The sequence below is a fragment of the Leptonychotes weddellii genome, chromosome 10 (assembly GCF_054177405.1).
Source record: "Leptonychotes weddellii isolate Sample4059 chromosome 10, ASM5417740v2, whole genome shotgun sequence".
NCBI lineage: Eukaryota > Metazoa > Chordata > Mammalia > Carnivora > Phocidae > Leptonychotes > Leptonychotes weddellii.
The window spans coordinates 110738497-110763759 of record NC_138378.1 but is presented as its reverse complement, the minus strand read 5'-3'; the positions used below and the strand labels follow the sequence as shown (position 1 = coordinate 110763759).

General features: G+C 38.4%; 1 protein-coding gene and 1 non-coding gene across 2 annotated transcripts in view; both read right to left on the bottom strand.

Annotated features, from left to right (window-relative positions):
- The window catches only part of NT5C1B (5'-nucleotidase, cytosolic IB), a 33318-nt gene that overhangs the window by 2170 nt on the left and 5885 nt on the right, over positions 1–25263 (bottom strand). The window contains exons 2-9 of the mRNA XM_081797309.1: positions 14738–14827; positions 14197–14430; positions 13501–13638; positions 11191–11649; positions 10725–10892; positions 9444–9573; positions 6507–6629; positions 5892–6076 (exon numbers count right to left, since the gene is read on the bottom strand). Of these exons, the coding sequence (XP_081653435.1) occupies positions 5892–6076; positions 6507–6629; positions 9444–9573; positions 10725–10892; positions 11191–11649; positions 13501–13638; positions 14197–14430; positions 14738–14827 (1527 nt within the window). The remainder of the gene's footprint in view (positions 1–5891; positions 6077–6506; positions 6630–9443; positions 9574–10724; positions 10893–11190; positions 11650–13500; positions 13639–14196; positions 14431–14737; positions 14828–25263) is intronic.
- Positions 9964–10066, bottom strand: LOC115940841 (U6 spliceosomal RNA). The gene has a single exon (XR_004075571.1). It is a non-coding gene; the product is annotated as a U6 spliceosomal RNA (small nuclear RNA).

Genomic DNA, 25263 nt, shown 5'->3' with positions numbered 1-25263 from the left:
ATCTTTGCTTATATTCTATGCTGGTTCTGTTTTTATTACTCATCACTGAAGCAGACTGGTTTTCCTTGGAACAATTAGAGGGTTTATGGCAAAGGTCAAGGATAATATTCTAAAGCTGATTTGATTTCATAATTCAAAAGATCCCTTCCACCCTGCTGTTCAGGAAACACACTGTTTTTTAATAAACATGGCTTATTTAGATGATCATTTGTCTGTATAGATCTAAACATTATTTAGATCACTGTTTCTCTGTCAGCATATATCAGGGGAAAAAAACAAATAAAATTCACTTTTTAAAGGTGAAATATCTGTATCTCTATCTATATATATGTGAAAAAACTATTAACTTTTTTTTTTTTTTTGGCAACAGCAGCAAAGGGGGTATAGTGACTGTTGGCAGTAGTCACTCAACTCATGACTAGTTTGGCTTTAAAACACAGAGGAATACAATTCTTCTTGCTGCTTTTGAGTAGTTTCCAAAGGGAATAAATAGGGACCAGTCTGTTTATGTCACCATACTCAAACCAGGTATCCATATCATGCTTTCTTATTTCTATTTTTGGGTATGTTTTATAATTTAAACATTTGTGCAGCAGTACAGGTATATAATTTGTCAATAAAAATATAGAAATAGGTAAAGTTACTAAAAAAATACTTTTTTGAGAAGCTGTATGACTTAAAACATTTAGAATGTGCCTAGGATGTAGAAAGTTGGAAAGAGGATCGAGCCCCACATCGGGCTCCCTGCTCGGCGGGAAGCCTGCTTCTCTCTCTCCCACTCCCCCTGCTTGTGTTCCCTCTCTCACTGTCTCTCTCTCTGTGTCAAATAAATAAAATCTTAAAAAAAAAAAAAAGTTGGAAAGACTGATGATATTCCTATCTTAAAAAGAAAAACCAAGGGCGCCTGGGTGGCTCAGTTGGTTAAGCGACTGCCTTCGGCTCAGGTCATGATCCTGAAGTCCCTGGATCGAGTCCCGCATCAGGCTCCCTGCTCAGCAGGGAGTCTGCTTCTCCCTCTCCCGCTCCCCCCTCTTGTGCTCTCTCTCTCTCAAATAAATAAATAAGTTCTTAAAAAAAAAAAAAAGAAAAACCAAGATAATCTAAAAAAAAATCATAACATTTATTGAGCCCATTAGAGAGCTGATAGGTAATAGGACAACAGACTAACATGAAATGTAAAGAAAAAAATCTAAGGGAAAATCTAAGGTTCTCTTCAAGGACATATGGAATTCAAGAACTGGCACATCTTTGGCAAAGCAATGGAGGATGCCATATCAGATACCATATAAGCAAGTATGAAAGATTGAGATAGTTAAAAAACAAGCATATTGATAAAGGCCAGATCTGGACTAATAAGAGAGCCAAGAGGCCCTGAAAGTCACAGACCCAAAACACTCTCTTACAGGCTTTTTTTTCATGGACTTTACTAGTTGTTTATGAGAAAGACTGTAGGCAGGATGGGAAATGAGAGAGTACAGTCCTTGGTAGTGCAGTCTGGAGGACAGGAGCAGCTACCACTGTGAGAAAAGACTAAAACTCCATCTTGCCTCTTGTTTCCTAAGTAACAAAAGTCTCACACTGCCAGCAGAAGGGCTTCAAACACTGTCACGCCTAGGGCGCAGGTAAAGATCCACTGCTGTGGGGGAAAGGGAAAGAAAAAAACCCTCCACGACTGGAAGTGGGATTGGAGACTGTTACGGAAATCAGAAAATAATGGATGGGTATTTTCAAAGTGCTAAAATAAAAATACGGTAAGTGCAAAAAACTACGTCCAGTCAAAATAAAATATTTTTCAAAAGTGAAGGAGAATAAGGAGTTTTTGAGGCAAAGAAAAGCAGAACTTTTGGTAATAGCATATCAGTTCTACATACAGTGTTAAAATATGGTTTTCTGGCAAACTGATTATGATACCAGGGAGAAAGCTGGATTTACACAAAGAAATGAAGATCCCTGGAAATGGTTAAAATGAAAATGAATACAAAAGATATATTTTTTATCTTATCCATATTCATTCTAAATAATTGAGTCAAATAAAAAATAATAGCAAGGTATTGTGAGTTAATAGGTGAAAATAAAATGTGTGACAATAGCACCAAATATGGGAGGAAGGGGTTGAGAGTATACTGTTGTAAGATTCTTACACTATACATGATGTGGCATTATATTGTTTGAAAATAGACTGTGATTACTTAAAGTGGTATGTTATCAATCCTAGGGTAATCACTGGAAAACTTAAAATGAGTTATAAGTCAGGAGTGGAGATAAAATGGAATCCTGGAAACATAAAGTACCTACAATAAATCCAAAAGCAAAACGTAAGAAAAGGAAAAACAAACAACAGATGGAACATACAGAAAAAAGGAGGAAGATGATAGATTTCAATCCAACCAGAGTAATGATCACATTAAATGTAAATGGTCTAAAAATAGCAGTTAAAACACAAGGATTGTCAGATTGTACCAAAAAAGTAACATGAACTATATATATATATAATCTACAAGAAAGCCAATTTAAATATAGAAACAATCTAAATGTAAAAACATAATAGGTTAAAAGTAAAAATTATAGAAAATATATACAATACAAACACCAGTTCAAAAAACAAACCAAAAAGTAAAAAGCTGCAGTGTTTATATGACTATCAGACAGAGAGACATTACATAATGAAAAGGGATTATTTCACCAAGAAGATATAATGATCCTAAATATTTGGGCAGTAAGCAAAAGGATTAAAAATACATGAAGCAAAATGCATATAATTAAAAGGAGAAATAGATTAATCCTCAAAGTATACTTGAAGACTTCAACACTGCCTCCTCAATAGTGGATAGAAATAGATGGAAAATCATTGACAATTTGGAAAACTTGGGCAATATTACCTGACTAATACACTGTCAACTTAAGCTAATTGACATTTTTGACTACTCAACAACACAGAATCAACATTCTTCTCAAGTACACATGAAACATTCACCATGATAGGACATATTCTGGGCATAAAACACTCCTCAACAAATTTAAAGAACTGAAATCATACAAAATATATTCTCTATAAATACTTAGTAGTCAAAGAGTGAATGATGCGCCCCAAAGTTCAGGGACAAGGCGAGGATGTGTCCTTTTACGACTCTTGTTGAATACTGTACTGAATGTACTAGCAAAGGTAATAAGGCAGGAAAGATAATTAAAAGACATACAGAATGGAAACATAGAAATAAGTGTTTTTATTCATAGTATTGTCTATGGAGAAAATCTCAGATAATCTACAAAAAATTTACTATACTAACTAGTGAATTTAACGAAATTGTAAAATGCAAAGTTGATATGCAAAAACCAGTTGTATTTCTGCATATTGCAAAAAACAGATTGGAAATCAAAAATTTAAAATATCATTCACAATAACACAACAATTATGAAATACTTAGGTAGAAATCTAACAAAGTATGTGTGATATCTGTATACAAAAACATTTGAAACACTGATGAAAAAAATCAAAGATGACCTAAATAAATGGAGAGATATACCATGTCCATGGGCTGAAAGACTTGATATTAAGACATCCCCCTCCCCAAGATTAAGCTAAAAATTCAACACTATCATAATCAAAATTCCAGCAGGATTTTTTTTCCAGAAATGCACAAGCTCGTTGTTAAATCTGTATACAAATGCAAAAGAATCAGAATATCCAAAAGAATTTTGAAAAATAACACATTTGAAGGACTCACACTACCTGATCTCAAGACTTACTATAAAACTGCACTAATCAAGACAGTGTGATACTGGTAAAAGCATACACACCTATGTTAAAGGAATAGAAAGCCATTCTTTTCCACAAATAATGATGGAACAATTAGGATATCCATAAGCAGTAAATTGAACTTAACCAATACTTTGCACAAAAACAAAAGTTAATTCAAAATAGGTCATAATCCTTAAAAAACACTAAAATTATAAAATTTTGTACAAAAACAGGAAATTTATGTGACTTTGACAGTTTTTAGATATGACATTAAAAGCACAATTCATAAAAGAATTAACTGACAAATTGAACTTCATCAAAATTATAAGTTTCTGTTCATCAAAATATACTGAAAGATATAAAAAGAATAAAAAGACATGCTTTTTATTTGCAAAACACATCTGATAAAGGACTTCTATCCAGAATATGTTAAGAACTCTCAAACTTCAATAATAAACCCAATACAAATGAGCAAGAGATTTGAACAGATATATTTGCCAAAGAGTACAAATGATGGCAGATAAACACCTGATAACATGTCCAATGTCATTTGTCACTAGAGAAATGCAAATTAAAACCACAGTGAGATACCATTGTATAACCACTAGAACAACTTAAAAGAACCAAACTAAAAACAACTTACCAGTACAAAATACAGAGCAACAAAATCTCATGTATAGTGCTATTCAGAATGCAAAGTGGTCTGGTCACTTGGGAAAATACTTTGGAAGTATCTTATAAAGTTAAATATATGACCTAGTGACACATATACCATGTGACCTAGTAATCCTACTCCTAGGTATTTATCCAAGAGAAATCAGATCTTAAGTTTACACAGAACCCTGTATGCAAATGCTTAAAATGGCTTTATTTATAAATGCCAAAAATTGGAAACAACCTAAATATCCTCCAACAAGTAAATGGATAAAGAAAATGTGGTACATCCATAGAAGAGACTCAACAATAAAAAGGAACAGACACTACTAATACATGGAATGATATGGATGTATCTCAAATACATTATGTTAAATAAAAGAAGTCAGATTCAAAAGATTGTATCCTGTGTAGTTCCATTTATGTGACATCCAGAAAAGGCAGAACTATAGGGACAGAAATCAGATTAGTAGGGGATAGATCCTGGAGATAGCAGGGTAGGATGGCTACAAAGAGACATGAGGGAATTTTGTGAGTATAATGAGTATTTTGAGTTTGGTAATGGTTTCATAACTGTATACACTTGTCAAAACTCTTAGAAGCATCCACTAAAAATTATGAATTTTACTATATATAAATTACACCTCAACAGTTCTGATTAAAACACACACACACACACAGTTTAAATATCACTTGCTGTAACAAGAGGTGAGTTAGTGAAACTCTTCAGCTTTCTGTTCTCTATTTATACTTTTATAAGTCTAATAAAATAAACAACATTTAAGTTTATCTTATGTTCAAGAAGAGCTGAGAAAAAAGACCAATTCTTTGGTAAAATTCTTAGATTAAAACTAAATAATCTATCAGTTCAGATTCAGTTTGGAGAATATTTTGATGTTTCAGATTTCCTTTGGTTCAGAAGTTGTAAGTTTTGTTCATTTTATACTGTGACTTTAACACTTCAGTTCATGGATTGATTCCAAAAAACCTAAATATTCAGTTTCATTTTGATTAGGTGTTCATAGCTTGAACTTTATTGAGGCTCATTATTTTGATTTAATTTGAGCTCTCATTTGTGCAAATTTTCTCAGTTAAGTAATGCTGTTAGTGAGTTTGAGGTTTATGGGCAGAGAGGTCCACAAATGTTTACCGACCTATTGGAAATCACTTTACTATTCTGAGAACTTATTATGTAGAAATAGCTTACTGGTAAGCCATATTACTTCTATCACTTGTAATTTGGAGGTGAACTCATTATCATGAGAAGATCATAGGAACACTTCCAAAAAGGATAGATAAAAGAATGCTAAAACAAAACAAAACAAAACAAACAAAAACCCAAGTTTGCAGTATATGTTTCAAAATGAGGAGTTCATGAAAGGGAGTAAAGTATAAAGGATAAGAAATGAAGAGTGGCTGCCTAAAATAATTTAAAATATGTATATCTATATGTTGGAAAATAAGTAGATGAAAATTAATTAGAACTCACTGAACCTACCTGAGCAAGAGGCTTATTCTCAAACATTGTTTCATGTTGAAAGAATTTGTCCAGCCCATGCTCCCTGGCAATATGTTCAGATTCGTCAGAGAAGAGGACGGCATCCCCATCAAAGGCCACACGGAGCTGTGTGTCACAATAAGCCATGTCTTTGGCTCCATCAAACATTGTTGCAGAGGCGATCCCTGGCAGACCATGGAGATTTATTAACACTCTTCTCAGAGGCATCAGTTTCTTCTACCATTTTAATGATTAAAAAAAGAAAAAAAAAAGGTCCTCCCAGACCTTGAAATATTTTTTTTTACCCTATGTAACCTGATGACTCAATTGCTCTTTATAACCACACATCTCAAAACAATTGTTTACACACTGCCTCCATTTCTATAATGGATGGGAAAGTGTAAAATGGGATGTAGGACAATCACTGAGAATGTCCACCTCCAAGAAGGTCAAAGCTCTAAAAGACAGATTTAGGGGCTGCTACTTGTGGAATCACCTTAGCAGAAAATTTAACAAAGACATAAGCCACATAATCATATATGAAGCCCAATGAACCTCTTTAATAAAGAGGTGCAAACCTCTTTATTAATTTGAGGGATAAAACCAAATGAATACCTTCTTGTATTGCTTCTTGTACTTTTTCAGAATCTGCAGAAAGATACAAGTTGGTAAGATATGCCTTCAAATAGCCAATGGGGCTTTTTCCACCAGTCAGACAGAAGCGGTCAATTAATAAGCCTATTATTGGGCAAGAAAGACTTTGTTATGTCAGAGACTAAAGACAATATACTTACTGTAAATGTAAACCAAAATTATCTTAGTAATAATTGAGTGCTTATTGAGGTTTTAGAATTACCTTTGTAGCACTAATATTGAAAAATTGCTATGTTATATATAAAAAAGCTATTTTTTATTAAGTATGTCCACATAGACCATGCCAATTTGCTCTCACAACAATTGTATGATAGGCATTGTTATCATCATTACAGAAAAGGAAACTGAGACATAAAGACTTGTCTAAGCCCACTGATTCACATTGACTCTTGTCTAGACTAGACAGAGTTCTTTTAATTCAACCATGGGCTATTCACTTGTTGAAAGAGATAGGTAATGTGTGATTCTATTTTAAGTACCATTTCTGTATTTCTTCAGGAACAGTATAATAGTAATGACAAGCAGTGCTCGAATTTAAACTGTTTTCTAAAAACAACAACAGGTCTGAAATTGTTTCTTTCTTGACTTGAAATTGTATTTATTTATTTTTAAAGATTTATTTATTTGAAAGAGAGAGAAAGCAACCATTAGCAGGGGGGTGGGGGAGGGGCAGAGGGAAAGGGAGAGAGAATCCTCAGGCAGACTCCTAGCTTGAGTCGGGGCTTGATCCCATGACCCCCAAATCATGACCGGAGCCAAAACCAAGAGCCGCTGCTTAACCGACTGAGCCACCCAGGTGTCCCCTGACTTGAAATTTTAAATGTAATTATTTAGGAGACTAAATATTAAAATACCATTAAATGTCTTTCAAATAACAACAATTAAAAAACAAATGCTAGATATGGTGAAAGTTTTGTAAAATAGGCACCCATTTTCACTTTGGATGAAAGTATAAATTGGTACAAACTACCTAGAAAGTAATTTGACAAGATGTATCAAGAAATGTAACTGGTTTATCCTTTTGACCTTTTTGTTAGTTTTATTCTAAGGGAATAATCTGAAACTCTGATAAAGATTTATGTGGAAAGGTCTCAGTTCAGGATCATTTGTAAAAGCAGAACACTGTCTTGAGAGCAGTTAAATAAAGTATAACATTATGCATCTAAATAGTATATACCCATTCAAAGTGTTTTTAGATTCATAATAAACTGGGTAGCTGCACATGATATAAAGCAGAATTTTGAGTCTAGTCAGTTGTTTTTCCTCTGTATGGACCCACAGAGTAGGTAGGGTCCATCAACAATTGGGGTGGAAGTATTAACGAAATACTTTCAGTTTTTCACTAAAGCCAACACTGGACATAAGTGTCACAAAAGTGTATTCCACAAGCCCTTAAATAATATTATAAATTAATATTAATATATGATCAGAAATTATTTGGTGGCATTGGGGACTTCAGAAAGAGTTAAAACATCTTCCCACTTCTTAAGGAGATCACAGTCCACTGAGCAGTCAGGCATGTAAGACAGAGAATGATAATGTAACAGGCCACAGCAGAGGGAGATACAAATTGCCTTCAACACCCAGAGAAGGGAAGCAACCAACTAACTCTTCCAGGTGAAAGGCTGTTATTCCATGAATAAGGCTGCATGAGAAGATGGAGCTCAATCAACTCATTAGCAGAATTGACAGGTAGATAACTGTGCTTCCTTATGCTGCTAGCCTTGTTGGGCCCAGTTTGGTGAGGGATAAATAGACCTAAGCCACCTACTAAATTGCGCAAGATTGTGTGTTGTAAAATATAATGGCTGCTGTTTACTGAGTGATTATGCTACTCATCTATGCTAAACCTTTTATCTGTGTTCTCTTTCCATGTCATAACACTATGAAAAGCTGCTTTTTTTGAAAGACAAACCTTTTTTTAAAGTATGTCTCAGACATTAGCCTTTTTTTTAATTTTAAAAGATTTTATTTATTTATTTGACAGAGAGAGAGAGAACACAAGCAGGGGGAGCGGCAGAAGGAGAGGGAGAAGCAGGCTCCCTGCTCAGGACTTAATCCCAGGACCCTGGGATCATGACGTGAGCCGAAGGCAGATGCCTAACTGACTGAGCCACTCAAGCGCTCCTCAGACATCAGCTTTATAATTAAGATAATGTAAAACTCATAAGTTGTAATTCATCTTATTTATTTATAAGCATGCCCACTTTAAACCTTGAATTTAAATATGCCAAAGTTCAACCTTACTTTGACTTGACATATCATAAGCCTGGATAGGTCACTTAGAAAATAGTCTAAAGGTCCCCAAATAATAAGTCATGGAATTCCATAACAGGAAATTGGGGATTTTCTCTTAAAGAATCCAACACACTGATGGAAATGCTGTGAGGAGACTAGAGTCAGTCAAAATTTCCATGTAAAGGAACAAAGACAATTTTGCTGACATGGGTATGGATTTGATGTGTAGGGAAAGCAGTCAGGGAGAATCAGATTGTAGGAGTGGAAAGGAAAGGTGAAAACCCATAAACCTTAAACACAGATCTGTGGTGAGCAAGAAGTTTGATCACACAGAGAAAGCCTCTGGGTGGATGGCTTCTTGAAGTCAAGTTCAGAAGTGAAAAACATAAAACAGAGAAGTATATTGCAGGAGCTGGGATTAAGACTTTGAAATTCACACTTGACAAGTTAAGTCCAGAGCTTTGGGCCTAACTCTGTGCTAAAGTTAAAAATGAACATGGCCTATCTTTCTCTGACATGGGCAAATAAACATTCCTCACGTAGAAGGGGGGTGTCAGTATCAAAGACACTGCATTAGTTAGGTCACAGTCAGCAAAATAACACGGCTTCCCTCTCCCAGAGCAGCAAGCTGTTCTTCCACATGGTATTTATTTTACTTACCATAGTGATTGACGCTGTTTATAAGCCGCACTCCCACTTGGGCATGGTTATTAGTCATCAGTACAATATCAAATAAGTCCTGTTCATTAGGATACAGCTCACGGAGTCTAGCATTGACATGCTGCAGTGCCTGCAGGTGACAAACATAAGCACATATAAAGAGGACCAGGCAAGGTGGCCATTGGAGTCTGGAGTCTGGAGAGAAACGACATCATTGGTGTCAAATTCAAACTCTGGAGACTCTTCACTGAGGGACTATGGCTCTTTTAAGGCAGGGTTATGCCATTCATTTCTCTATTTCCAGCCTCTTTTATACAGCACTTCGTTACTGTTTGCTGAATGGATAGGCAATGTTTGTTGAAAATTGTTATGACATTTGGTTTTCTAGAATTCTCTCTGTGGGGCAGGTAGAGAGAAGGATCAGGCCAACACTTTCAAGCTTGTCTATTTTTTTTTTTTTATTCCTAAAATCTGCTTTTCTTTCTTGATCATTGGGTGATTATTATTTCTTGTGAAAATAAGGAACATAGAACGCTTCATGAATTAGCACGTTATCCTTGCACAGGAGTCATGCTAATGGTCTCTGTATTGTTCCAATTTTAGGATATGTGCTACCAATGCACTTTGTCTATTTTTTAAATATGAGTCTTTAGAATAGGTTAGTGGCTTCCTCCCATGCTTCTACCATGCCCCATAAGTACTTTCTACTCACGACTTGTAGGTGTCATTTTTTCCTGCCTGGTTATGTTATTGTATAACACTTGTATAAGTTATATAGAGTATCAGTGTTACAAGTGCTATACATTTCAGTGTAAGTTAAGAGAACCTTACTTTTTCTATTAAAATCATGCCCCCCCCTCAAATGTCAACAAGATCATCTTGATCTTCTTAATATGTTATGTTAGGGGCAAAAGCATCTCAAGTGAATTTCATCTCATTTTAATGAGGCATTTTGTTTCTACTGCTGGGATTGTAAACTCATTATTGCTTCCAGTTACCACTCCTAGGAAGGGAACAAAGGTGTTTCTTACAGGTGTCATGATTAGAACTCCACCGAGCGCCTTCTCAACATCCCAAATCTAGAACTTGAGGCCCTTCCTCACTAGTCTGGGAGCCTCCCATGGAAGCATAAGCTGGCCTGAGGTCAACTTGAAAAGGGCAAGAATTACAATGGGGGGACTGGGAAATATAAGGGAAACTGGATGAGATCCCAAGGGTCTGCCTGGGTCCTTCCATCTCCATCCAGGGTCCTGACATTCCAAACAGAGTTTTGCAGGGTACCTTAACAAAGCGGAACGCGGGCCCTGGGGTCAGGATGACATTTTCGTTGTTGAGTTGATATTCCATGTACTTTTCTAGACCCTCTTCCTCGTAGATTTTCCTGCCATCCACCATGTTGAAAAGCGCCCGGGATGACACAGCGATGGTGATGGCATTCTTGGGTTTGGGCTGCAGAGAGGGGCGCCAGTGGGAGGATAGTCACACAGACCAAAGGGATCAGAAAAGGGGCGTATGCCAGGGCAAGGTGGGAAGAAAACATCTAGGCCCCGCTTGGAGCACTGGGATGTTGGAGACAGCCAAGGGCTGGTATTCCCTCCCAACTCCTGAGGCTGCAGGGGTAGGGGAGAAGCAGGGGTCTGGGCAGGACTTCACTACACATTGGAGAGAAGGGAGGCTGGGGGAGACTCAGGTTTGCAGGGTTGCACGGAGGGGAGTTTCCAGTACCAGGTCGGTGGGCTCTGCTCACCGGTCGCGGGCGGGAGCAGCTCGGGATCTTCTCATATAGAGTTTTCACGGAGGCCCAGTAGGCTTCCTCGTCGTCCTCCTCTTCCTCCCGTTGCTGATGCTGCCGGGGCAGTTCCGACAGACAGTCCCGGTCTAGCGGGGAGGAGTAGGTCGATCTGCGCTGGCTATAGGACTTCCATTCGGTGGGGGGCGTGCGCGGGTAATCCCGTTGCTGCGTGGAGTCCCGGATATCCCGCACGATGCCATGAGCCCAGGCTTCGGAATTCTCGTGCATCTTGGTGCTGCGCCGGGAAGAGCTATAGGGCTCCGGCGGGGTGGGAGGACGCGAGTCGAGAGGCATGGGTGGAGTGGAAGGCAAAGGTGGCGTGGGCGGCGAGGGCTGCTCGGACAGCTGCTTCAGGGACTCTTGCTGGCTGGGGGAGGTGGATGAAGTCCGGGAGGTCGTGGAGCTACTGGGGAGCTGGAGCAAGAAAGTGGGAGTCTGAGTTAGATGCTCACCTGTCCCCATCTCTGTCCAGCAGGACTGTTCCATTCTTAGCCCTTAGTTGGATCCTGGTTCATCATAGCTCCTTTCAGTAGGGCTCGAAGGGGCTCAGATGTTTCAGGGCCCCAGTTATTGTATATTTCTGTTACACGGACACAGAGATAGGCCTATTTTACTTTCCCCTACCTTCCCCCATCAGCACCTCACACTTTTTTTTTTTTTTTTCCTGGAGTTGATAGGGCACAGGTCTTCTTCCTTACCCTTAGGCAGCTGGCCTGTAGTTTGCAAAGTACTGTTGCTTGCTTCCCTTATACTTTCTCAGAGACCTCCAGGTAGGATGGAGGGCTTGAGTAAAGGTCCTTGCTTACCACTGCCTTCATCTGTGACCTCTAGTTAACTCTATGAACAACTAGACCAGATGTTCCCACCAGCAGACTCTACAAAACACCTAGAGGTATCTCTTTCTACATTTCTCCTGTGATTAATGCAGTGATTGCTGGGAAGGTTGGTAGACTGGAGAACCAAGTATCTTCCCATTGCCTTCAGAACTCTGTGTGCCAGTGGAGCTCATTTGGAGAGAATTCTCTTCCTAAATAAAAAGGAAGGATTCTAGAGAAAAATACCTTTACTAAGGTGTGCAATAAATTATTAGGCATCTATATTTCAGTTTTCATGATTGTTTCACATATTTCAAAAGGCATATTCTTGGTTAGACTATTGAGCCACTTTTCACAGAGATACATGTTCTCCTAGTGGCAAGGTCTGTGTCACTCTCTCTCTGCATCCAAACACTTAATCTAAAAACTAACATTTTCCTCTCATGGGGCCAGGCCTAGTTAAGGGACCAAAGCACCACACAATCTAATACTTTTCAACAATTTATCTACTTTGTTGATTTTTCCACCCCTTCTTCTTCTTTTTTTTTAGTTTAAATCCAATTAATTAACATATAGTATATTATTAGTTTCAGAGATAGAGTTCAGTGATTCATCAGTCTTATATAATCCCCAGTGCTCTTTACATCATGAGCTCTCCTTAATGTCCATCATCCAGTTAAACCATTCCCCTACCCTTCTCCCCTCCAGCAACCCTCAGTTTGTTTCCTATGATTAAGAGTCTCTTATGGTTTGTCTCTCTCTCGGATCTCATCTTGTTTTATTTTTCCCTCCCTTCCCCTATGATCCTCTGTTTTGTTTCTTAAATTCCACCTATGAGTGAGATCATATGATAATTGCTTCTCTCTAATTGACTTATTTTGCTTAACATAGTACCCTTTAGTTCTATCCACGTCATTGCAAATGGCAAGATTTCATTTTTTTTGATAGTTGAGTAGTATTCCGTTGTATATATGTACCACATTTTCTTTATCTATTCATCTGTTGATGGACATGTGGACTCTTTCCATAGTTTGGCTATTGTGGACATTGCTGCTATAAACACAGTCCATCCTGTCTTCTAAGGCTTGATTATTCAGTAAATAGTTGTTGAATAAATGAAGGAAGGATGGAGAAGACAAAGGGCTTAATCATTAAGTTAGTGTACAGCTTATAGACTTAGTGACCCTGGGTTTTAATCTACCTCAATTAGTGTTATTAATGTGAGATCTTAGGCAAATTACTCTGTGTTTCAATTTTCTCAACTGTAGAATGGGGCTTATGGGTTTGTCTTTTTGTTTGTTTTAATGATGACTGATTTAGCTAACACATGTAAAGTACATAGAACAGGGCCTGGCACATAGAAAGCATAAGTAAATGTTAACTATTATTATTATCATTATCATCATCATTATTATATCATGTTCTCCTTCATTTCATCTCCCATCTCTACCTTAAGACTGGCGCTCTTGCTTCTAGGTTCGTCTATTGATGGACCTCTCGTGGATGGGCTTCGTGAAGTTCGGGACCACTGATTTCGCACAAGGTACCCTCGAGAATCAGTCTTTGGCAGTGATAATTCCTGTGATCCCTTTGGAGGAAAGAAGAGACCCAGGGGTGTAATACCCCACCACCCACTCCTGCCATGCCTGTGCCTACAAAACAACCATTTCAAGCTAAACATAGCAGAACCCAATGAGAAGGTCCCTGTCCTATATGACCTTAATTCAACATTGACCCTTATGTACTATTCTAGCTCTGGCCCAATCCTAAATTCTGTGATGAACAAAAAATGGAGATCCACCTGGAAGAGAATCCAAAACTAAGAAACAAATCTGATGTCTCCTATTTTTTCACCTGTGACCCTTCTTTTATGGAACATGGTAGAGTTGACCATTTTTCTGACCTTTTCCCCACTTCTTCCCTTAAGGTTAAGCCTGTTAGCTGAAGCTAAGATGACATATTTACCATTTTTGAGCACACTACAAAGATGAGGGTGGCCACCACCTAAGTGAGGCTGCACCAGGGCTCCCAAGCAGCTGCCTAAGGGGGAGTAGAGCACTCTAGCATTTCCTTTGGGAGGAATCAGACTGGAAGACACTATGGAGAGGCAAGTGGAAGTTTCTATTCCCCATATCCTTCCCCTCACCCAGATTGCCTGTGGTTCCCTTCCAAAATCAGTAGTTTGATCTCTGCTCACCCTGATCATGGTGATCTGCCGGCCCTGCTCCCACAACAGGCACATGTGAATATAAATACGTATTGTGCGGCAGGGGCCAAGAGGTACTGTTCCCTCAGCTGCACAAAGGCAGCGTCTACACGACGAGTGACCTCGCATGGGGCAACATCTCAGCAAGTGATTCGGATTGACTGCACGCCTCATCTGAAAGATTGTGCAGAAAATGGTCAATGCGATGGCCAGACTCCCCTTCCCTCCCTGATCTGAACATAGACCAGTCTCCTCCCATAGGCTGAGCAGAGAAGATGACTGTGGGGATGTATACTGGTGGGGAAGGCAGGGACCAGCTTCTCCTAGTTTGTCCTTAACCTCTCCATGAGGACATTAGGTATCCCTTAGTAGAAATCTTGGCAGCTCAGTCTTCTCTCCCAGAACTTTCCTGCCCCCTTAAATTTTCTGTTGTACTTTCTGGTCTTTAATTCTCTTGCCAACTCTAAAGAGGTCAGCTCACCTGAGTGCTCAGACGAACTCCTGATTTCTCAGAATCCTTTCTTTTCTCTGTGTCTAGGCTGTCTTTTGAGTTCCTCGATCCAGTCTCATTCTTAATATGGAAACAAAGAATGTTTATTAATTAATCTCAGGAGCATTAGAAACCTTGAGTTTGGGAATAAAAGGGTGAATAAAAATTAGAATTTGTCTCTTTGCCAATATAAAAAAATATATATGTATATAAATTTTAGACATTTTCCCTCTGTTCTACAGACATTAATAAAAATAACACATATCAGAGAACTATATAAACAATTTTTTAAAAAGATTTTATTTATTTATTTGACAGAGAGAGACACAGTGAGAGAGGGAACACAAGCAGGGGGAGTGGGAGAGGGAGAAGCAGTCTTCCCGCTGAACAGGGAGCCCGATGCGAGGCTCAATCCCAGGACCCTGGGATCATGACCTGAGCCGAAGGCAGACGCCTAACGACTGATTCACCCAGGTGCCCCTAAATAATTTTTAACATAGAAATTTGTTGGTTTATAGATTTAATGCATGAGGCATTTATCATTAAAAAAAATGATATCAGGCGAAATGCTATGGGAAAATTTTCCAGAGCTCAGCAGGATTTTGATTTAAATGTGAAACTGCTCACACAGAATAACTTTTATTTTCTCTACTGCTCTGAAGGTTGATACTTAAGGAACTTTTCCTTTGGCCATGTAGAATTGAAACTTGTTTGTTTTCTTAATAAACCGTAACTCCAATCTTCTGTGGATCTAAGTCTCACGAATATTAGCTTGATTTTTAAAATCAAGGTTCTTAATCCTGTGCAGATCCATTGACAGTCCTGCCTTCTGTACATATTTTCTAATTATTCATACCAGCTAGAGTGAAAGGAGGTTTCTCATGAGTAAACTAATAGGGAAGGCTATGTAGGAGGGCACAGGGAGATGATTCGTGTCATGGACACTATTCAAATATGTTCATTTTCGATTGCGGGAAATACCATTGTATTGGAGCCTTATTTGTATTGTTTCATGCTAATTCGGTAGCTGTACTGCGATCAAGATTAGTGTTATTTCTCTGTTTTAAGAGCTCATCTTCTAGCTTAGACCAATGTGCTCAGGAGCAGTCTGTGCATAATACTCTTTTTGTATTAGCGTTCGTTGGATGATTGAGTCTATGACTGCAGAGCTGTGTGGTCCTAGAACTAGATGCTAAAATCCTTCCAGCCACTCCCTACATCGTAACCATAAAATCCTGTCACTTATAACTGCAAAAGAGATTTGAGACTCAATCCCTTTTCTCCATCCCTATTATCACCGCCTTGTTCCAGATCTCAGATCATTATGGGCCTGCATTCTTAGAATTGTAGACTTTTGATTAGATTTCATAACCTCATATCCTCCCAACTTCTAGATCCATCGACCCCCTCTATTTAAAGTGATACTTATAAAACATAAATATAATTATGCTTCATTTCTGGGTACTGGTTTTATAGACCAAGTGTCTCATGGTGTATCCTGTCTACCTCCAACTTGCCCTCCACGGTACACTTTTATCTCTATGTTCTCTTGTGCTAAATGCCTGCATTTGCCTACATATCACCCTATTTCCTTCTAACCGCCTCTTCTCTTTAATGTTCTTCAAAGTCCAGCTCAGTATGACCTGGGAGAAGTTCCCAGAGTTAAACATTCCTTTGTATTGCCTGTGTCTTTGTACATACTTTTACTGAGCACTGAATTGTACTTTGTTTATGTATTCTCTTTCCTACTAGGTTGTGCATTCTCCAAAGATAGCAACAGTGTTTTCACCTCTTGTCACTAACGTATGAGCATACAAATGCTGAATTATTAGATTGACTGATTCTGAATGCTTTAATCTCATTTTTCTTCATTCTTCATATTCTTTATTTTCCTTCCCTTTACTCCACATGTAGTCATTATCTGAAGTGATTTAATTGTTGCAGAACATTCCCAGAGGTAATGATATCTACATTTGTTGATGTCTACATTTCCTTAGCTCTTTGGCAAGATTCTAGGACATTCAATTCACTCACCTTCTTTTTCTGTTTCAGAGATGTTTGACTCATTTCTTTTAAGTCCTGAATTTCTTTTGTTGTTATGCAGGTTTTCCTCTCCCCAGCTCCATTTCCTGTTGTTTCTGTTGCTCTGCCTTGGTTTGCATTTAGAATGTCAAATTTATGACATCATATGTGATTCCATAGTAACAAACTGACTCTTAATATGTGACTATTAAAAAAAAAGCAATATGGGGTGCCTGGGTGGCTCAGTCGTTAAGCGTCTGCCTTCGGCTCAGGTCATGATCCCAGGGTCCTGGGATCGAGCCCTGCATCGGGCTCCCTGCTCCGCCGGAAGCCTGCTTCTCCCTCTCCCACTCCCCCTGCTTGGGTTCCCTCTCTCGCTGTGTCTTTCTCTGTCAAATAAATAAAAAAATCTTAAAAAAAAAAAAAAAGCAATAGTATTTCTTCATATTTGAGTATATCCACTCATAACCATTCTTAGAGTTTTTAGGAAATGATGTCTAAACAATGTTAAAATGTTTAATATGAAGCGATATCAATATTACTGCTTCTTTCTTTTTAAACATTACTATATTACTCATCATATAAACCCCACTGTGGCTGTACATTTTCTGGCCGTGCCAAAATAAATGGTAAACTCATTTGTGGACCCAATCATTTATTATTGTTCATCCTGACAGATTTTGGAGAACTTTTTGCCATCTGAGGACTATTTTTGACAGCTGAGATTTCATTCTAGACATGGAGTTTAGACTTATTTTTAGCTTTAATGTTGGATGTTTCTTTCACAATGCCAAGGCCATTTCTATGTCACAAATTCAAAGCATTCTCCCTATGGCCAGATACAGTGTAGTAGAATGATACTTTCACTGCCTTCCTTGCCATTTGCCCCATCCTTGAACTTTTAAACACACATTTGTCCCTCTTGTATACACACAGAAAATATGTAAAATCCACCCCCAGCTCTGGTTTACAGGGTCTACTAATGTAATACATTTTATGGCTCTGATTTTATCTTCACCCAAGCTTTAGATAAGAGACTCACATACAAGCCTGAGTTGGTCAAACCATCACAAACTAAGGCAGATTTCCACCTCTTTTAATTGGAGTTGATAACTTTGTTTGAAAATCAGAAGTTTTTGACAGCTTTAAGCACAGTTCTCCAAGGGGTCTTCCAGAAAGTGAAACATGCAGGCTCAAGTTTAGAGGACCTGGGTTTGAATTCTTTCTCCACTGGTCCCCTGCATCCAGCCCCTGCCAATATCTTGCTGTGATCCTGAACAAGTGTGTTTAATCTTCCTAAATCTCAATTTCCATATTTACAACATGGAGAAAATTATGGTATCGACATCAAATGGTAGTTGTGATGGTTGAGCTAGTATGAAGTACTTAAGACAGTGCCTGGTATTTATAAGTGATTAATAAATATTAGCTATTACTGTTTTATTCATAATTCTGCTGTATCTATACTAGAGAGTTCAAATAGAAATTTCCAATCTCAATGCAATCTGGTTGTAGGAACAGAAGTTTAAAAATACTTATTGTTCATATACATATATAATCAATCAAATGTCAGTTTGGTGATTCTTCCCATATCCTAAACTCTAGGCCTACTTGTGGAGAAAGAGCAAGGAGGGCAGACTGGAAGTGGGAAGTTAGAGAAGCAGTTAGGAACAAAAGCTGGAGAGCTCTGAGACTTGTGTTCTATAAAACACAGGAAGAAGATTTTGCAGAGATGAGGGAATGAAAGAGTCTTTGGTTTCTGACTGGTCCTTCTAGTCTACAGCCAAGATTGGCTTTTGCTTCTGGTCTTTCCATGACTCTTCCATGTAAATCAGCATCCATATATTCAATAAGTTCCTTGATTATTGGTTTTTTCCCATAACACACAGCCTAGGATAGAATATGAGCCTCATGAGTGTTTTAAATTATTTTATGTACTGAGATTTAAATATATCATTTTGTTCTGAGTGCTGAGGTTGATATTAAATTTGTATTTTTTTCAGATTTCCTGATTTGTTTTTCTTCATTATCTTCTGATTATTAACTTGATGTTGAGCACTGAAAACTACACATACGTGTTGGCCGCTGTGTTAGGGTTCTCTAGAGAAACAGAACCAATAGGAGATATATAGCTATATAAGAAGTCATTTATTATGGGAACTGATTCATGTGATTGTGAAGGCTAGGAAGTCACACAATATGCCCTAAGCCAGCTGGAGAACCAGGAAAACCAGTGATATGAGTCAGTCTGAATCTGAAGGCCTGAAAACTAGGAGAGCCAATGGTGAACTCCCAATCCAAGGTCAATGGCCTGAAAACCTGAGGGACCACTGGTTTATACCCCAGGGTCTGAAGGTCTGAGTATCAGGACCTCTGATGTCTGAGGGCACGAGGAGAAGATGGATGTTTTGTCTCAAGAAGAGAGAGAGAATTCACCTTTCCTCCACCTTTTTTTGCTCTGTTTGAACCCTCAGTGGGTTGGATGATGTCTGTCCACCTTGGTGAGGGTGGATCTTCTTTACCAGTCTACTGATTCAGATGCTAATCTCTTCCAGAGACATCCTCATATACACACCCCAAATAATGTTTAACCAGCTGTCTGAGCATCCCTTAGCCCAGTCCAGTTTACATAAAATTAACCATTACAGCAACATATCTTCTGTTGTCTTGGATTTGTTTCTCCATGAATTCAACCTTGGTAATAAAGCAAAGATGCTGCAAAGTTCTGACATTGTCATGCACCCTTCCCAGATCACCCAAAATTGGTTTTTATAATGAAATTTTCATTGTCAGTTCTAGCTGTGGATAATTTTTTTTTTTAAAAGAGCTCCATAAAAGACTTAAAAGACATTGTAGAATAACACAAACATGTCTAAATAGGCATTCTCACCTATTTTTGGCAAATGTGTTTCGATTCTTGCCATGGTTACTGAGAGGAATATACCTATTCCCTTGACAGAGCTAAGAGGACATTGCAGAGTCATTTGTGGGACATGATTCCTACTTGGCCATCCTTCTGCTATTTCTTGTTTTCTTGTGAGGTTGTGATATTATGCAAAATTTCTGGGGACACTAGTAAACTCTCCTTTAGCCAGATTTTCATAATGTAGGATGCATATTGAGTAATACAACTAGGCACTAGTATACTGGGAAGACTCTGAAGAATCTTTTTCTTCATCATGTCCACTCTGATCTATTGAAATTAATATTGTGGAAAGTGGCTCTATTGCCTTCATAGCTTTTCTTCTCTGAGTGTAAAGACACACAAGTCACTAACATGTCAGAATGTCAACATTTACTATATTTTAAAATGTTTATACATATGTAGATAGGTAGGTTCAAAGATAATGAAATTTAGTGAAAATTAGAAAGTTCAAAAAAAGAAGGCATCTGTGAACTTAGTATCCTGATAGTCATAATTACAATTATATTCTTCCAAAGTTTTCTCATCCATTTGTTTGAAGTTTAATCTTTCTTCCTTTGTAAAATAGTATTAGAATTATATAGTATATATAACTCAGTATCTTGATTTTTTTCTATATAATATTAGACACAGGTATTTTCATGCTATTACTTGGTCTGAGTAATCATCAATTTAATGACTCCATATGCTCTAGATTGGGTCTGCTGCAATTTACATAAGTATTTCCCTACTATTGAATATTTGGAGTATCTCCAGGATTTTTCTCTTATGAATAGTATTTTCCTGAGTATCTTCTTTCTCAGCTAAAGTAAAGTTCCTTAGTATAAAATCTTTCCACAGTGACCAGTAGTTTCAAACATGTAGTTGGATGGGCCCATCAGAATCCAAGTGCTCATGTTGGAGCTGTGTTCAGAGGGCCACATCGGGTTGGTTGGGCTGAAATCAGATGGCATTTATTTTGACCTGACTTTTTTTATTGTCTCCTGTGGCCTCACTGTCCTGGAAGTTATTCATGAGCAGGGACCTGTATACCTTTTCCAATGCTGTCTTCATGGTGCCTAGAACAGTTACTAGGAGGTACCACAATAAATATTTCTTAAATAAATACATCGATCCCTTAAGAAATGCATAGCAACCATAAGCAGGATACAGAGTCGTGTGTTAACAGTAGTGGTGAAGATGAAAAGAAATGGTTTCCCATACCTCTGAGAAGACCCATAAGATCAGGGAGTAAGAAGTGGAAGTAGAAAAATGCCTTTTTTCTTCCCTATCTTTTTAAGTTCTTTGTCTAGAGATCAGTGGTTCTCAAAAACAAACATGCATCAGAATTGCCTGGATGGCTTGTTGAAACAAGATTGCTGTAGGTGAATGGTTACACAAATATCCCTACTACTCAGCAATACAAAGAAACAAATGGTTGATTCACACAACCTGGATGATTCTCCAGAGAATTATACTGAGTGAAAAAAGCCAATCCCCAAAAGTTATATTCTGTTTGATTCCATTTATATAACATTGTTGAATGATAAAGTTATAGAAATGGGGACAGTAGTGGCCAGGGTTTCAGAAGTAGATGAGGGCAAGAGGGAATTGGATATGGTTACAAAAGGGCAACATGAGAGATCCTTATGATGGTGGAAGAACTCTGTATTTTTTTTTATTAACATATAATGTCTGTTTCAGGGTGACAGGTCTATGATTCATCAGTCTTACATAATTCACAGTGCTCGCCATAACACATACCCTCCCCAATTCCATCACCCAGCTACCCCATCCCACCCAGCCCCCTCAACTCCAGCAACCCTCAGTTTGTTTCCTGAGATTAAGAGTCTCTTATGGTTTGTCTCCCTCTCTGGTTTCATCTTGTTTCATTTTTCCCTCCCTTCCCCTATGATCCTCTGCCTTGTTTCTCAAATTCCACACATTAGTGAGATCATATGATAATTGTCTTTCTCTGATTGACTTATTTCACTTAGCATAATACTCTCTAGTTCCATCCACGTTGTTGCAAATGGCAAGATTTCTTTTTATTTATTTATTTATTTATTTATTTATTTATTTATTTATTTGACAGAGAGAGACAGTGAGAGCAGGAACACAAGTAGGGGGAGTCGGTGAGGGAGAAGCAGGCTTCCTGCTGAGCAGGGAGCCCGATGCGGGGCTTGATCCCAGGACCCTGGGATCATGACCTGAGCCAAAGGCAGACACCTAACAACTGAGCCACCCAGGCGCCCCGCAAATAGCAAGATTTCAATTTTTTTGATGGCTGCATAATATTCCATTGTGTATGTGTGTGTGTGTGTGTGTGTGTGTGTGTGTACATATATATGCCACATTTTCTTTATCCATTCATCTGTTGATGGACATTTAGGCTCTTTCCATAGTTTGGCTATTGTGGACATTGCTGCTATAAACATTGGGGTGCATGTGCCCCTTCGGATCACTACATTTGTATCTTTGGTGTAAATACCCAGTCAAACTGTATTTTTAACTTGATTGTATCAATGTTGATATCCTGACTGTGATACTGTACTACAGTTTTGCAAGATGTTGCCATTGGGATCTATTGGGCAAAGGGTGATGGGATTGTTCTGTATTATTTCTTAAAATTGCCTATGAATCTATAATTATTTCAAAATTTTTAAGAAGTTTACTTAATTAAAAAAAATATTCACAGATTGTTGGGCCTCATTTCCAGGGTTTGTGATCATTAGGTTGGGATTAGAGCCCAAGAATTTCTAAAGAGTACCTAGATAAGTTGATGTTACTGGTCTGAGAACCACACTTTGATAATCACTGCACTAGAATAGTTAGGAATTTTTACTATTCAGAGTACAGCTCTAGCTAGCCCGCTGATTCCATGTTAACCAGTTCAAATAGTCTTCTCCTTACCTTAAATTTTATCTGTTTTAGTAAAACCCACCGTCAGTGAAACTGCGACTTGATGGGCCCATCAGACCCCCAGTTACTCATGATGGGGCTTCACCTCTGTTCAGCAGAGCCATGTTTTGTTGGCTAGGCTACAAGCATTTGGCAAGCAATAGCTGTGCCTTCTTCTGCCAGCCTTGGCCGGAAAGGAACAATCCAAGCCATAGGTTCACATGCTTGACTGCATGTTAGAATGACTTAGGAGCTCTTAAAAATTCCACTGTCCAGTGCCCCCAGGCTCTACAAAAGGCCAGGCAGCAGCATCCTTACAAACCTGGCCTCTCAAACTAGAAAGCCTAGTTGTCTTTGACTTCTCCTTCTTCCTTATCTCAGGCTCTTAAAAAGTTACATCTCTTTTCTCTCTGCATTGTTTCTCAAACACTAGGCCTTTTTCTATTCCATTACCTTTAGGTCAAGTCCATCTTTTCAGTGAGTTAAGCAAGAGTCTTTTTATCAACCTCCTAGTCTACAGTATCGCGTCCCTCTTCTCAAATTCATCTATGTAGCCACTGGAGGTATCTTTCTAAAACACTAATAGGATTTTTCACTCCCTTATTTAAAACCCTTTGTGGGGGGATGCCTGGGTGGCTCAGTTGGGTAAGCAACTGCCTTCAGCTCAGGTCATGATCGATCTAGCCCTGCATTGGGCTCCCTGCTCAGCAGGGAGTCTGCTTCTCCCTCTTCCACTCTCCCTGCTTGTGCTCTCTCTCTCTCTCTCTCCACCCACCTGTCAAATAAATAAATAAAATCTTAAAAAAACCCCAAAAAACCCTTTTGTGGGGAACCATTGTTTTTGAATGAACAGATTTCAGTCAGATTAGCCTGATATGCAAGGCTTTCCATAACTTAGCCCACACCTATTCCTCACCTGCTTCCCTTGCCTTATATACCTCAACTTCTCCTACAAGATCCTTCTCATTTTTCTTTTTAGAAAACTGCTTTATTGGGCGCCTGGGTGGCTCAGACGGTTAAGCGTCTGCCTTCGGCTCAGGTCATGATCCCAGGGTCCTGGGATCGAGTCCCGCATCGGGCTCCCTGCTCCTTGGGAGCCTGCTTCTCCCTCTGCTTCTCTCTCTCTCTCTCATGAATAAATAAATAAAATCTTTAAAAAAAAAAAAAAGAAAACTGCTTTATTGAGATATAATCAACATACCATACAATTCATCCAATTAAAGTGTGTATAATTCATTGGTTTTTAGTGTATTCACAGAGTTGTACAACCATTACTACAATCAATTTTAGAATATTGTCATCATTTCAAAAATAAACTAGCACCCTTGAGATATCGTCCCCCATCTGCCCATTTCCAGCATGAAGTAATCACTAATCTGCTTTCTTCACAGCCCATTTTACAGATCTATGCACCACTCTCCAATAGAGTTCTGAACTTAGCAGTAAGATGTGCTGGGTTCAAATCCTACTTCTGCTAGTAAATATCTTTGGACCACTTAACTCCATTCAAACTTTAGTTCTGTTGACCTCCAAATTGGAATAATACCTACCTGTCAGAGAGGTTGTGAAGATTACTGATAATATAATAAGGTGTCTAGCAATAATGGGTGTTAATTATCATTTTGTTTTGGTGAATTATGATAATGGGTGTTAATTATCATTTTGTTTTGGTGAATTATGAACAGAATATTGCATAGAGCATTGCTGTGATCCTATGACCAATGCTCTACTACCTAAATAGGGCGAGGTATTGAAAATGAAAATATGTGGAATATGTGGTCTAATGATATATTTCAAATCAAGACTATAATAGAAAATTTAATATAGTAAGCCATGGATACTGTCCATATCACAGAGTAAATAGTTTGGGGATTATCAGGCCTAAGATAAGTCAACACAGGTATGCCTTGTCTGAGATGACAGAGCGGGGGTTGTGGAGAAAGGAAAAGACTCAGGTTTTCCTATTGCCTCCATCTGCCACTTGGTTCAGCTTTCTGTTTTCATTTTCTACTGCTATATGACAAATACTCATGTAGCAGCTTAAAACAATGTCAATTTATTATCTCACTGTTTTGCAAAACAGAAATCTAGATAGGCTCATCTCAGTCCTCTGCTCAAGGTCTCCTAAGGCTGAAATTAAGGTGTCAGCCAGGCTGGGCTCTTATCTGGAAGCTCTGGAGAAAAATCTGCTTCCAAGCCCATTTATGTTGTTGGCAGAATCTAGTATCTTGTGATTGTGGGACTGAAGTCCAAGTTGTTGGATGTTGGTCAAGGGTTACTCTCAGCTCCTGGAGGCCATTCTCAGATTCTTGCCCCACATTCTCCATCTCATTAATGGAGAAGCTGCTTTGGTTGAATTCCTCTCATGTTTTGAATCTCTCTGCCTTTCTCTAAAGAACTCACATGATTAGGTTATGCCCACCTGGATAATCTCCTTTTCAATTAACTCAGAGTCAATTGATGAGTAACCTTAATTATAGCTATAAAATCCCTTTTGCCATGTCCCATTGTACTCACAGGGAAGGGAATTATTCAAAGATGAAGGTTTTTGTTTTTGTTTTTGTTTTTTTTGTTTTTTTTTTTTTGTGGAGGAGTCATCTTAGAATATCTCCTGCAACACTCCTTTAACTGACATCATCTATCTCTGGGAACATGGCCTAACTAGGGCTGCTCTTGGCACTTGATTTATTTT